The following is a 15,566-nucleotide window of genomic DNA, read 5'->3' as shown; positions in this document are numbered from 1 at the left end:
TTAACAAAACTTTAACAAACTTTTCCCCCCGAATAAAGTGGGATTGTTGATTGACTTCTACTTCAATGCTCCCTTATGTTGGCGCTATTTCAAAGGATTCCCTTTCATTTTTTGTTGCGAAGGATGTGGAAGTGCTGGCACAGCAGTTTTGTGTGAGTCCACTGTGTTCGCTGAGTAAAAGATTTAATTCCCCTGTTAAACCTCTTTGAAATCAATAAGCGCTCTCAAAATGCTGTTTCTTTTGTCCATCTGTACACACGCGTGGGGTGCTTGTGCTGGTTATTACCGTGGGCTTTTGGTCGGAAGCTACCGTTGATATATTATTGAAAATCTTTTCCAGGTGAAGGACATTCGCCATTACGGGCAATCGTTTGTTTAAAAGTCTGCTCAGGTAGACCCTTGCGGTGAGGCATTTTCATTAATGGCTTCGTGGCTTCGTCAAAATGAGTTTGTCCAAAGTTTTAAGACCCTAACTGGCCGTGGTACGAGTACGTGGCAACGGGGGTTTTTCCATGGACCGGTGGCAAGAAAGCCGTCACCGGTATTTTTGTATGTCATCTTCTTTGGTTCTTTCGGTAAAGTCACGTAGAATGAGAATAAAATAATAAAATAACACAATAACATTCTCACGACGTTTCGGCCACAACGCAAGCGGCCGTCTTCATTGTATGTCTTTGAGGAGTTTGACGGAGGGGTAGTACAACATGAGAGAGGCTGCCAGCCATTTACCTCCGATTATGAGGGCAGCTGCCACATTCCTCTCTCTCTCTCCATGTCCCGTGACAGAGGCTCGTGCCAGGTGCCTGGCATAAGTAAAAAAAAAATTAGATAAAAAAATACCGTACAAAGACTACCTGTTGCTATATTTCGTATACAGAAGAACCCTAATTTGTATAATGTTAAATTGTGCAAGAATGTGAGGGATGAATTGGCCATGGATGATGATGATGATGATGGAATTAATAATGTTTTTTTTTATCCTTTCAAACATTCACGTGGTGTTTTGGTAAGAAGCAGTGAGGGCAATCTGAAAGATCGCTCACCGGCGAGCTTGATACACATTGTCATCTGTCCAGCCCAGCTACATACACTTCTGTAAAGACTCGCAACGCTTTGGCTCCTCGTGGAGCCACGTTCTTCCACGTGAATTTGTTGGCCGAGATATCAAACGTCCACGCGGTGCTTTTCTTCGTTTTGTTAACAGAAGCGCGTTCACTCAACGCGAGTCTTTTAAACCGAGATGGTCGAGGTCACACGGAGAGAGCCTCGTGAGCGAGCGTTCGAGGTGGCGTGTGCATTCCCAACGTTACTCCAGTGATGTTGCATCGCCCAAGATTACAACATGCACACAAAACAATGACAAAGATCCCCCGTATAACCTTAACCCGAGTTCAATTCCCTTTCACGGCCAACACCAGTGATGCTTATTTTCCGTACCAGTCCTGGGTCTCCTCTAGGTCGACTCAGCCGAAAATGATTTCCTGGTGCGGTGTGTAAAACAAAGAGACAAAGGTGGCTGGGCGTGGTGGTGGCCATCCACCCCCTTGTGTGCCATGCCGGCCTTCACAGGTGCTCAATAACAGCACTTGTGCCAACAGTCTGTTCGGCATCTGTGGGACTTTTTGTTGCTGTTGCCAGTATCAAATACGTTGAAAAAAATAAGAAGAGGAGGTGCCAAGATGTTCAAACACCAACTAGAAACGTTTTGCAGGGCATCAACCCTGCATTCACCGCGCACACTTGTGGTCAAAAGATGTGCGAGCAAACTATACAATGGGGATCTCTGCCCACTTTTGTGTTGTTGTCGTTCCTGCGCCCCATTGCCCGTGGCGCGCAGGGTGAAGCTGGTGCCCGCGCACAGCGGGGAGGCACTGCCGTCGCGGCGCGGGGGTCTGGGCGCCGGCGTGAAGACGTGCGCGTGCGACAGCTGCGTCGCCGACTCGGGCCTCTCCGAGTGGTTCGACCAGCGCTTCAACCGAGACATCGTGCCGCTGTGGACGCGCGAGAACGCCGACCTTCCGGACACCGTGCACCACTGGTGGGGGGTGAGTCGCCCGTTTTCATTTCCAAGAAATCGCACCCCCCACCCCCACCCCCACCTCGCCGCGTTGTTGAATGTTTTATAGACTGCGTTGGTGCAACGGGAGCAGCGGCAGCCTCCAAATGTTGCTGCCAAATGTTTTCTGACGTGAACACCCTTTTGCTGTTGTCGCTGTTGTTCAGCGTAGAATGGCATCATAAGTTGAGGTGAAATTGTTCACTCGGCGCCACTGCTGGCGGAAGGGCCTGCACGATAGGCAGCTCTCGAGAGCCCCCTATAAGTAGATGCTTTGGCCTACTCTTCCACACATTCCAGATATCTTGGAAGAGCTTGGAGTATTCCCCCAATGTGCTCATCAAATGACCGTGGCGTACCTGTTTATACTACTGTGGGGGCAGGCGGAGGAATACGATAAGCTTGCTCGCTGCTGTAACTGCTATGGCAGGAAGATCGAATTGGCACCCTCTGGATATTAAGTCCAGTTCTGCATACAGCGTTATAGGCATGGCTATATTTAACGGGAAAATCCTCGCTGAGTCTCGGCGCTATCTTAAGGAGGGTGCTGCATTACTTGCACACGAGCATACCACACTCAAAGCTGTCCACAAATGCTGGATTAAATTCATTCCTCTGTCATACATTGGCGACTTCACTACCTGATCCACAGGAGCATGCAGTGGACATCTCATGCTCCTGTGAAGTTCTATAATCACTAAACAGGATTATGTGGAGGAGATGCAATCACAGGATTACAAATTAGGAGCAGCTACTTTGCTTTAGGGCCAGATTTAGAAATGCATGTGTCTCTGCATTGTTTCTGTGAACTTTTAAGTGTTAAGGAACCAACTCTTACCATCTTTAGACTCCCGCTCTCTTGTTTACTGGACACAAGAATGCGGTGCTTATTTAAAGCTTCCCAGAGCAAACATCACGTCGCTTTTCCAAACTTGGTGGCATGGGATTTGAAAAAAGAAAACATCGTTGCAGGCTTGGGTCGCCAAAGAAAATGTAATAAAGAACTCTGTGAAGCGGCCAAGTCTGGTGCAAAACCTGCACAGTTGGTAACGTGTTAGCACTTTCATGAAGAGCCCCCTGGAATGAAGTTTATTGTTTAGTTGTAAATTAGTTTTTTTTTCTATTTACGGCATTGATTCACATCGTCTGTACAGTGCCGCGCTTGGTTAAGCTTGGCCCAGTGCAAGAGAATAAACAGATAAACGAATGCAAGGATACACAATGTACGAGCAGGAGCGTGGCATCAGGTGATGATGGTGCATGTTATACAACAATTAACGACCATGGCTTGTTGCTTATCTGAACTCTTAACAACGTGTCTCGGAAAAAAATAAGTTAAACTAAACTCAACAAATTTTAATTTTTAATTTTACCAGGTACGGCCCACGGAGCTTATACGGTAGCTCTTTTTCAGACGCGACCTGGCCCGCAGGTGATAGCTCCACGAAGTGGCTTATCGTGTGGACATTTACAGCAGCCAAATACTCTAAATACGTTTGCGTACCATTCGTGTGCCTCTGAGATCCCATCAAGTGACCTCCAGTCCATGCAGCAGTACAGCAGCACTCTCCCTCCCGCTGTATATAAAACTCAATGTCAGTGAATCGATGCATCAAATTCTCACGACGAGTTATTGTCGAAACGTCGTGAGAATTTTTTATTGTTTTATATATATTTTGCTATTTTGTTGTTTCTCTTCAACGTGACTTTACCGAAAAAACTAAGAATATGTACGAAGATGTTTGTGTAGGCCGAGCCGGCCGCTGTGAGATTCGCTTTCATTTCAACCGAAGCCTGTAAATGCCGCTCATCTCGGCAAAGCAGCTCGGCCCAATGCGCAAATTTGTCGAGGAGAGTCTCCCTGCGTTTGTTTTGGTCTCTCTGTGAGAGCGCTGCCGTGCACCGCTCGCCGCTCATTCCCCTTCCATTTGGCTTTTCTTGGAAATGAATTTGAGCGCAAAGTGCGTGGCGGGGGGAACTGGACTCCGCCGTTGTGCACCTCTCTTTGCGCGCGTGGCAACAACTCGGGGCCCACGGGGCAGGCCTTGTTGTATCACGGCGTGTTCACATCAGTGTGAATAATTATTTTCCAAAGGAGGCATGAAGGAACGGCCGTGGCATGCACGGCATGCTAAATGTGAGATGCGGTGCTGCGTGTTCTCCCTGTGGTCACGTGGATTTTTCTCCGGGGCCTTCGGTTCTTTCTTCCACAGTTAGAAACATTCGTTTCGAGTATTTGGCTGCTATATATATATCCGCACAATAGGCCACTTCGTTGAGCGATCATTTGTGGCCAGGTCGCTTCTGCAAAAAGAGCTACATAGCTAAGTGGGCTTTACCTGCTTAAATAAAATTGTTTTTAAATATACAGTGATCCGCTTCTAAATACCCCACTAAAATACATCACGTAATCTGGAGAAACTAGAACACGAGTTAATCTTTTAGGGGAGACGAGAGGAGAAATCCAATGCGAATGCATTAGGCGTGAAATAAAATTAATAATTGCAAGCGCAATACCGTAATAAGCATGCAAAATACCGAGTGTCATTATGCATAGTGTGGATTATAACTTTATATGGAAATAGCCTAATGAATAAAACACTGCAACTTGTGTAAAGACAAATTACTCCTGTTAATTGCGAGATGAGATGCTTAACACAATACATATATTGTAGCTTATTTAGCTGAAACTAATTGCTGAGATTTCGTTGCAATGCCACCTGCTGAAATAATTTTTATTCATGACAGATTAATTGGTTAAATTGGTAAAAAAAAAAATCCACATTCGTGTTGTCTTGAGATATGCCCGGTGCCTTTTTATTCCCCCTCAAGATGTGGTTTTTTTGTTGTTGTGAATTGTAACAAAAGGCAGTTTATTCCAAAGCTCGTGCAACGCGAGTTCTCAGGTGAAACCGTGCGCTTGTTGACGTCGGGTTGTGTGTAGAGCCGGGACAATTTGTCCGTCCAAGGAAATTCGTCCGTTACATTTTTGGTGGTCGATTACTCGGTACCCCCTTTTAAAAATGGCGGCCACTCCGACATCCAGCCTCCCGAAGGTGGGAAACCCCCCTACGGGCCATGTCCATCCATTATGATGCAGCTGATGATACCTGTGATGTCACCACCAAGCCCCCTGCCCCGTAACCTCACCGGTTGGGATGATGGGTGGCTTTTATTGCCGAACTTTTAAAATTTCGATCCGATTGGTCAAAGTAATTGAAGCGATAATTCGTGGAGTAGTTGCTCACGTAAATAACACGACGGGCGAGCTCTCGTTGTGAGCGCCTGTGGCATCGTAAAGCGGTGGGCATGTTGGCGGTGCCGTCAATTAAATCGCCACGCGTGCATCGAGTTGCGTCTGCGAGCTTAATTACAGAATTATATATGCAAATGCGATGCTCGCGTTGTGTGGGAGCTGCACACGAAGCAAAGGAGGAAGTAGCAAAGGAGGCAGAACAAAAATATACGAGTCTGTAGCAAACGACACGTTGAGATGTAATTGTATTTATACGCCAGGCAAATCCGAAATTGTATTGTACAACTCGTCCGAGGTTATTGTTTTAATATATATGTGTATTCTTCTGTCTTGCAATCCTCCATTAATATATTTTGGTTTTGCATGTATCACTCATGAGGATTCTGAGCTATTATACTGTCAAAAGGAGACAACAAAAATGTGTTATTCAAATCGAATCATGACCCCGAATCATAACGATCACAGGCTCCATCATCGCTTGCTTAATTGGCAGCAATTGCTGCCTTGACATTCGGGAGAAGATTCTTTGCTCCACGGCGGTGAATTGAACATTTCTACGTGCCGCTTTTCTGGCCCTCTTGTTTTTTTGGAAAGTGACACAGACACACAGAAGCCCCCCTCCCACCACCACCACCATTCGGCCCGAGGAGCTGCAGCCCTGTTTTTCTGGCGGCGTTGACGGTGCGAACGTTTGATTCCGAGATGCTCTGGGAGTCCTGCCTTTGTTTCTCCCCGATCGCTGGCTCCCTCGCGGCACGTGACCCCCCCCCCACCGCCCCCATCCCCCACCACCGCCCCCCCCCCACCACTGCCGGCAGGGACCGCACAGTAATGAGATTTTTAGCAGCTAGGTTGTGCACCCTGCCGAAAAATATTATTTCCCATAATCCAATAAATGGACCGCGGTCACCATGCCGCACGTCAGAATGGGTCATCTGCTCGATGGATAAACGCGCGTAATGTTTCGTGCGAAGCCCATTTGGAACATCCGCTCATGATGAGATGATTCTTCGCGCAGTCATGGAACATTGCCGTTTTAAGTGTTGGGGACAGCCCGAAGCCCAAAGACGGTGTGATGTAAAACTGTCTGTCGAATGCTCATGTCCACCAGTGTTATTTAATTACTGGTTTGCATGCATGCATGCTTGCTTATTTATTTATTTTCTTATTTAGAAGGAGCGAGGTTTCACTTTCCTACCTCAGCCACTTACCTCTCCCTCTCGCCCTAGCTGTGCCTCGCTTTCGGAATACATTAAATCACGGAGAAGGAGCCAGCGTGCATGAAAAACCTACCTCCGAGGCGAGAGAGCCACTAACTCGCAGACGCTGATCTTGGCAGATTGCAGGTGAACGCCATCGTTTCTGGCATTAATAAGCACATTATCTTTCTTATGGCAACGCAGCACAGTGGCTCATTGTGGTAGCAGGTGGACGGCAAAGTCGAGGTATGATGATTATCACCCAAGTCACTGGGGCCATATGCTCTGCCCTGACCCAGATACCGTCAATGCCCTGTGTTCTGACAGTTAATGCGCATGATGAGCTGAGTGTTCACTTACGGTCTGGAATTTTTATAACATATTAAACAAGCCACAATTTAAATATTCATACAAATGAGTGCCCCTTGAGTGTTAGCCTGCCATTTTTACAGCACCCGAAATCACCGAAACAATGATTTTTGGGAAATGTTTTATAAATATTTATTTCAAGTACCCAATAGGCTTTTGCAAAGAAACAAAGCATCTAATTAAGCATTATTCTTTTAACGAAACCAAAAAAAACCCTAATGTTTTTCAAGGAAAACTATTTGGTTTCATGTCATGAATATACATTCCTAAAATAACTGCAGTATTCTCATTGGCCATTTTTTACCCTTTGAAGTGATTGTATAGAATGTAATGAGGTGTTAGTGCAAGTTTGAGACTGAGGTAGTGAGTGTTCTAGGCAGCACACTTGCTCTCGGTTTAACATTTACTAGGCGTGCACTGATGCATCGATGCATTGCTAAAGATGTTTTCTTTGACGTGTATACATCCATTCACGGTTCATGCAATGAGCATACAAGCAATGTGCGTATGCTTCTTTAATATTAACGAAGAGAACAAAACTGAGTGAAAACGACGGAGCAAATGAGAGACAAGAAACCAATCTTGAATCGAATCGTGAGCCCCGAATCGTGACACTTCACTTGCTAAATGGTTACATTACAAACGTGTAGCCCTGCATTGAACGCTCGCCAGGCCGTCCCTTGTTTAGATAATTAAGGTGAGACTGTTCCCAGTCGTCACATGTTGTCGAGTTCTGTCAGCCCCCAGGGCTAAGCTCTGTGTGCCAAGACTCGCCACAATTCGAACCGTGCCACCGTACGTGGGTCCTTTCTGATTTCAAACACTCGCTCAGAATACTTCATGTTTTTACGGCGTTCTCACAAATCGAAAGTATCCCTAACCTTAGCGAGCGCTGTATGTTGCAAGGCGCATTTATTTTTTTGACAACCTACCCGCAACACCTACGGTGAATGGCTGCCGGTCAGCAGTGCATGAAAGAGTGCGGCCTGTTTCTCTCTCTCTCTCTCCTGCTCCGTCACTTCACACTAAATACGCTGACTTGCACCTGTTGTTTTGCACGCTCTGCTGGAATACGCATTTTCAACAACATCGTTTTGGCTTTAAACACGGGACGTAAACAAATATTTCCGCGGGTTTATCAGAGGTCGAAATATTCTCCCTCCTCTGCCTCAACTCCCCACGAGCGTTGTAATGATTTGTTGCGATTGGTCTTGGCGATTTCACTCGAGAATGGATTCCTGTTTGTAACATTGAGAGTGATGGCAAAGCCAGGGGTGACGTAAACTCATCACATGTACAACGTATGCAAATTTAAAATAATAGATAAATTATAAAGTATTGCAACTAAGATCTGTACCGTAGATAGCATCTGTACTGTCACAGGATGTCCTTGAATTAGAGCCTAACAGGGCATTGGTGCCTTTCCTGCTGAAATAACTGAAATCGAAATTAAAACAAAAAAAATTCACCCATGTGATGAGATGCGTGAATCGTAAACTTACGAATCGATAGCCATTGACGACTAAATGCATCACTCCACCCCCTTTGCATTGATTTATTTTGCCAAGTGTTGTATCCGTTTGGCTTCAATGTTGTGTCTGCCATATGCTTCAAAAAATTGTTAACACTTCGGAGAATTTGCAACAACACCACAAGAAATGTGCCTCCCACGGGCTCTGGAGATCACCTGGAGAAGATTCCAGGCCACGTGTTGACGACGATGGCGAACAAGTGGAGACTCTCTGACTTTTTGAAGCTATTAACATCACATTTGTTATCATGTTACAGTGTATCATCCGTTCTTTTTCCATTAAACACGACAGTCCCGTATAAGTGTTGTAAACATTTTTAAGTATCCTGTATTATAAGAGCATATTTGTTGCAGGTTTTGCAACAGGTATGTGTGGTTAATGCAGACTCGAAGCTTTGCAAAAGGTATCTATTCGGTGTTTGAACATCTCAGCGCCTGTTTTATTGCCAGAAAGGGTGAAACTTAGAAATAACACTCGTCCATTGTGGAGCACACACACACACCGCTCTCGGTGTGCATCATCATTCAGCCGCTGCTTGTCCTCTGTAGCGTCATGGGTCGACGTTTGATGGCGACTTCACAGGGCACCGTCGTTTAGACCGGCTCCCTCGTTCCCACGTCGATGCACATCAACTATGTATGAACCGTGAGGCAGCTCGGAGTTGCCTTGGGAAGCCGTTCGGTAGAAGAGAGGCCTTGGATTTGACAGCGCGAGAGGCAGTGGGAACTCAACACATTCATCAATAACACTGCTTTGAAGAGGAAAACATATATAGGGTGGTATTTCAGGCAGTTAAACACGCAGGCTTTCGCGACTAATATCATCCATAATACAGGTTTTTTGGGGGTAAATCGCGTAAATATATAAATGTGTCGTTAAACCCGCCACCACCTGACACAGCCAACTAGTAAGGGTTGTCACGTAAACAGAACGTGGCCAATTCGTCACTAGTACAGCACACCGGCGTGTTGGAGAGCCAAGCCACAACATTTACAATCAGAGTACGACGTTTCGCCAGTAATCACAACTAGCTTCATCAGGCGACAGCCAGATTTGTGGAGAAATCCTCCTGTTGCGTTCCTTATGTTTTTGTTTGTTGCGGTTGCACCCGAGTCGAGAGCCGCGTGGCTCACAGGACGATACCTAATAAATGAAACTCAAATGAAATTAACTTAAATAGAGGGGTAGGTGTGATGAAAACACTTGTGATCCATTCTTGAGTGAAGTGGCGGGGGGGGGGGGGGGATTAATGAATGCATATAAATGACTATGGGTAACAATTCTCGGTTGGGTTATTTGTATGGTTCACTTCTATTATGCTGTATTCTCTCTTTTAGCAATAATTCACTAGCTTCTTGTAGTCTTTCAGGCAATGAATGGCCCTTGTTAATAGCAAAGAGAGACAAATCATCTCAGAAAAAGCGGCGTGCCGCACGTGTAGAAATGTCGAGCAATAAACACACGTTACGCTTCAACCTTTTCAACGTGGAAAGGAGTGGAGCCGCCATTGTGTAATGGTCAGCACACTGGACTTGCAATCCAGAAGTCACCGGTTCGATGCCGTGTCCCGGCACGGCAGCGGACACAATGGGGGCAAGTCCCCTAAATCGTCTGCATTCATTACAAATATTCTACTTGGGGGAATGGTCACTGGTTTCTAACTTTCAGAAGCGGTCATTGATTCGGCGAATAGTTGTCGCTTTACCGTTTATTGTTTGAGCAACCCTACATTTTAACTGACTGCTGCTCCTCATGATCGCATGCTCTTCTGGGATTTGGCGATCGAGACAAGGCTGGGAATGCCCTTTTGCCTTTAAAAAAAAAAATGGGACACCAAATATTTTGCATTGGTTTATCAGGGGTGGAATGGGTCGCCCTCCTTCCCCTACCTCCCCTCCACCCACCAGTGAATTGATAAATTGTCATGATTTATGACGTTTCAGGCGATGACCCTTTTTCGTGACAAGAGAGAATGTCATCCGAAATGCCTCCCCGAGTTTATATTTTGTCCTCTTTACGGCAGTGTTATTTACCGGATGTATTGAGTTTTTGTGTTATTTGTGGTTGCACACCAACTACCAATATTGTATCCCAAAATGTTTTATCTCAGGGAATGGACTGTCTCGGTAGGTGGCTAGGCTCCTTACAAAGCAATTGCCGTTGTCATTGCTATTTCAGTTGGCACGACAGTCCGCATCCAGTACTGCTGAATTAAAAAAATGTGCAAATTGATTAGCAGTCCTATTTTAATTGCTCAGCCTAATGCAAATGTTGTTTCTATTTTATTGCTAATTTTGTACTCTGATGGCAGTGTTTTGTTGTTGTTGTTGTTATTTCCCTGCAATAATATTAATCATGATAAAAGGCAGCAGCTCTTGCGTTTCAAATCTGGTTCCCCCCAATTAATATGAAATAGCGTTTTATAGTTGCGGCTGCCGATGCACACAAGCTTCTTATATTGAGTTTGTGTGCTTGGTGCAATTATTACAAAGTTGATTTGTGGCGATATCGATTTGTTCCCCCCCCCCCTCAGGAATATGATATTGACGGAGCTCCTAGATGCATAATTAGCTCATTGCACATTAAAAAAAAGAAATGTTTGGGGAAAATCTTGTTTCACTCAACGCCATTAAGATAATTATCTAATCAATGCAAATTTCAGTCTTAGGCCAGAGATGAACATCTGCAAGCCTTTTGATACCTTGTAAAGGTTTCAATTTGGTGTTTTAACATCTTAACACCTGTTTTGTTTTGATTTAAAGCTTTCGTGACTGCAGTAATTCATATTCTTAGTTTTTTCGGTAAAGTCACGTTGAAGAGAAACAACAAAATAACAAAATATATATAAAACAATAAAAAAATTCTCACGACGTTTCGACCATAACTCAAACGGTCATCATCAGGTGTGTCGGTTTGCATAAATTTATTTCGAAAACGGCATATTTATTTATTTATATATAAAAAAATAACGTTTGCGTCACGCGCAACGATTGGCAGTTTGCCCAGGACTAGTCCATCTATTTTTTGAAAAGAGGAGGGGGGAGACGAAATTTGTTTTTATGTATGCTGTCTGAAAGCCACTGTAAGCGTGAACAATCAATCAAGAACTGAAATGATTTATCAAATCTTTCCAATGATTGCTAAGATAGAATCCATCTTCTCGGTTGAAATTGTCTCTGTGCTTGTATATGTGGATAGCCTCATGAACGAATCTCTCATGGAAGCCATCTGGCTTCCATGAGAGATTCGTACATAAAAACAAATTTCGTCTCCCCCCTCCTCTTTTCAAAAAATAGATGGACTAGTCCTGGCAAACTGCCAATCGTTACGCGTGACGTAAACGTTATTTTTTATATATATAAATAAATATGCCGTTTTCAAAATAAATTTATGCAAACCGACACACCTGATGATGACCGTTTGAGTTATGGTCGAAACGTCGTGAGAATTTTTTATTGTTTTATATATATTTTGTTATTTTGTTGTTTCTCTTCAACGTGACTTTACCGAAAAAACTAAGAATATGAATTACCTGTTTTGTTGCCAGAAAAAAAGGGGAAAACCTATTCTCATCTGTAAGCCTCTTGAGAATTTTGTCACCCACCTTGCCATGATCGCCAATGTGTTTACCTTATAACTGTCCTCTGTCCATCTTACTTTTCTATTGTATGTATGTTTAACTTCTTTCGCACCGTACGTGACCAACCGCGCTAATCGGAGGTGCTCATTCATCGAGGAAAGGTCTATCGTGTACCGTATCAGCAAACGTGCCATCCCTGATGTGTATTCACAAATAAAGATGCAGTTCCCCAGTAGCTTGGTCATGTTCGGAGATGGGTATGTTGGCCTGGTCATCCACACTGGGCAGAATATCTTTCCCCACCACACACGTCCTGCGTATCGACTAACTGTGGCGCACCCATTCACTGGGTGGACAGAGGCAGCTAGAAGGGAAACAACAAAATAATACAAATATAAAACAATTGTTTCCCTTCTACGTGACTTTACCGAAAGAACCAAGAATATGAATCCCTGCAGTCACGAAAGCTTTAAATCAAAACTTTGCCCATTGTTTCAAAGGCTGCACCAGGCGACCGAACCGGGAAACCCCAGGATTGCAAGTCGGTGCGCTCACCGTTACACCACGGCAACGTCCCCTCAGGCCTGGTACGGACGACATGAACGGATTTTCACCGACACGTGGTCGTTGGGTGATTTGCACGGTCGCCATCGAATGGAGGACCTTAACAGCAACCGTGACATGTGTGCAAAAACAATTGGCACACCGCACTGTCGACGCGCATAATGAGACTTATCCTGGCCATGCAGTGACAATGACGATGGTGACTGCTTGTTGGCGGTTGCACTCAGCTGTGCAAGGAGAACAGTACCAAGGAAATAATTCGCATTGTCAATGTCCTGCATACGCAAGCACCCGATGACATCTCTCCATTCAATTGCCCTAAACGTTAAATTGCATTAACTTGAAGACCAGTGTGACGGTTTTTTTTCTTTTACTTCTGTGAGTACGAGAGTAAAACGACACGGTATCGTTTTAGCCTTGTCTAGGCCACGATGTCAATTAAGTCGATTGGCGGTCACTGCCAAATCGATCGTGGGAATTGATCTCGGTGAAATTGATCGCTTTAGCCGCTGTCGGGTTTTGCCATGCACGCGAGGCGAGATCGCGAGGCGAGATGTCGGTGCAGGGCAGAAGGGAGCAGAGGGGGAGGGTGAGGTGGGAGGATGTGGTGGAGTGAAATGTGACGGTGGATGCGATTTCGAGGAGCGGAACAGAAAGGAAGCACATGGAGAAAGAAAATCCGGGCAGGCGAGTGCAAACAACGATGGCACATTTGGCCTGTAAGAAGAAGAGCTGTGTGTGTGTGTGTGGCGAGATGTTAACTCCCTCGCCTGATATGCAGGAGCTCATGGGTTTGATCCTTACCCCGACGCCTGTATATTTGGACTTTGCACGTTCTATCTCTCCGTGGTCGCGTGGATTTTTCTCCGGGTCCTCCGTTTTTTTTCTCCACATTTAGAAACACGCGTTGACAGTATTAGACTGCTATGATAAGCCACTTTCGTTGAGCTATCATTTGTGGCCAGGTCGCTTCTGAAAAAAGAGCTACATAGCCTCAGTGGGCCTTGCCTGGCAAAAATAAAAAAAACATTTGTTTCGTTTTAGGTGGTATATGTATGGGCACGTGGCACGCCGATGCATCACTGGCTGTGCCGTGGTGCCGCCCTGCTGATGTATGGAGGCCGGTGAAAGGCAGAAGAAGGCGATGCTTAATGCGCGTTGTCGGCACAACGTTTATGGCCGGCCCTCACGGCGCCCTTGCGCCCGGTCACCTTTTTTTTTCTATTCCACGGTGTGCCGCTGATGTGTTGCACATCGGCGACGGACGTGGAGGACACCGGAATGTGGACGCATGAGACGATTTAAAGGATGAATCGCCTGCACACACGAGAAGAAAGCGGGCGGAGAAGGAAAAAAATTCCGGCCGAGTCGGAGAGCGCAGGGGGAGGAGTGTGGGATGCGGGGGGCTGAAATAGCCCGGGAAAGGACGTGTTAGCTGTAACTTAGCTTTTTTAATGAGAGAGCGCTTCTGGTGGTGATAACGTTTGAACGGTTGCAGTTCAAGAATTCCTATTTACATATCAATGAGATGAGAATATTTATAGAATTCTGTGGTGCGCTTGTTATTTTGTTTTGGGGGCCTTGAAAGGTGGTGGTTGTGGTGGAATTAGGGTCCAGAAGCTTATTTGCCTTTTGACGGTTTTCCTTCGCTTTATCGTCCCTAAAAGGATGCATATGTGCCATGTGCTTGCGGTTACCGCGTCATCGGCATTTCGTAATGCCCTCACATTCAGGAGTGTCGTTGGGAGCAGACAACTGATGCATTTGTAGAATACAAAGTTACGTAACATTAGATTCCTTTTTTTTGCGAAAGCACGCGACAGATTGTTAAAATTTCGCTTCGTATAGCAATGCAGCACTACCACAAAGCGTGCCATATGCTTTTATCGCAGACCGCAGCCTATTTCCACAGTGCCGTGTCTATTTACGGAGCGCCCATCCGCTGCCCGCTAATACTGGGCTCACGTTTGCTCACCAAACCTTCGCCGCTTCGATTCCCTGTTTTTTTGTTACGTATTCGGAGGCCCAAAAATTTGCGACGGTCTTGACGTTATGCCCGGCGTGGCTATTTTCAGCCGCAATCAGCCCGTTACGGGCGGGCCGTGTCACCGCCCGTGACCTCGTCGCCGGTTTTTTTTGTTGTTGTTGTGTTTTTTAAAATTCCCATCAATGAATTGGAGGCGCCCCAATTCATCGGAGCTGCGGTGCACCAGCGTGCATTCGCAAGCGGCGAAGGCTCGGCTGTGTTGGCACCCGAGACGTAACGATTCGCCGCCCTTGCCCAGGTGCGCTGATTTGTCGAGGTTCCACTGTGAATCGTGCCTAAATTTACCGCAACTTGTTTTTTTTGTTTAACCATCTCGTGTGTATTTGTTCTCATCGGTTTTTTTTCGTCTCGTTTTTCCCCATTTCTTTTTTCATTTTCTCCACAAGTGCAAATTTGCTACATTAGCATATCATTAGCATGTGATTTACGTACGCCGAATCTCACACACACACACGGTTGATGCACGTGCCTGTGGTCCCTTAAGGATCGATACGAATCTGAGTCGTTGAGCTCCTTTAGTTGTGCGAGAGGTTTGCCGGCATATTCTGTGCTTTCATTCACGTCCTGTTGACTTTATTGTTCGCGGCAAATGCACAAACGCAGCTGCTTTTCTTCAGGTACAACCTTGAGCAGCGCCTTATTGTTGGCTTTGCTGACAAAGTGGGATTTGCCGAATACTTTTTAAGGGTCAAGAAGGTGGTTAGCAACATGATAGATGCCTATCATTTTTGCCATCTGCCAAACAGACAAACCAACAGTGTGCGTCAGTTGCGTAAGCTCTTCAACAACACACTTTTCTAAAATTACAACCACGTTTTAAAAAAAAGAAGTCTTTTTTGTTTTCCTTACACCGCATTCTCAGCCCACTGCTGACGGCCAAAATGGCAGTGGGTTTGCGCAGCTGATGAGGACGTAAGCTCCGACTGCAGCAGGAATCCTCCCCCGTCTTGCCCTGCTATATTC

General features: G+C 45.5%; 1 protein-coding gene across 1 annotated transcript in view; it reads left to right on the top strand.

The window, feature by feature from the left end:
• ST3GAL2 (ST3 beta-galactoside alpha-2,3-sialyltransferase 2) overlaps positions 1-15,566 on the top strand; it is a 99,603-nt gene that overhangs the window by 46,072 nt on the left and 37,965 nt on the right. The window contains exon 3 of the mRNA XM_032957686.2: positions 1,838-2,045. Coding sequence (XP_032813577.2) covers positions 1,838-2,045 — 208 coding nt within the window. The remainder of the gene's footprint in view (positions 1-1,837; positions 2,046-15,566) is intronic.

Source organism: Petromyzon marinus, chromosome 20, assembly GCF_048934315.1.
Source record: "Petromyzon marinus isolate PM22_M1 ecotype Great Lakes invasive population chromosome 20, UKy_Petmar_22M1.pri1.0, whole genome shotgun sequence".
In the NCBI taxonomy this organism is placed as follows: Eukaryota; Metazoa; Chordata; class Hyperoartia; order Petromyzontiformes; family Petromyzontidae; genus Petromyzon; species Petromyzon marinus.
This window is presented reverse-complemented; position numbering and strand designations above follow the sequence as displayed.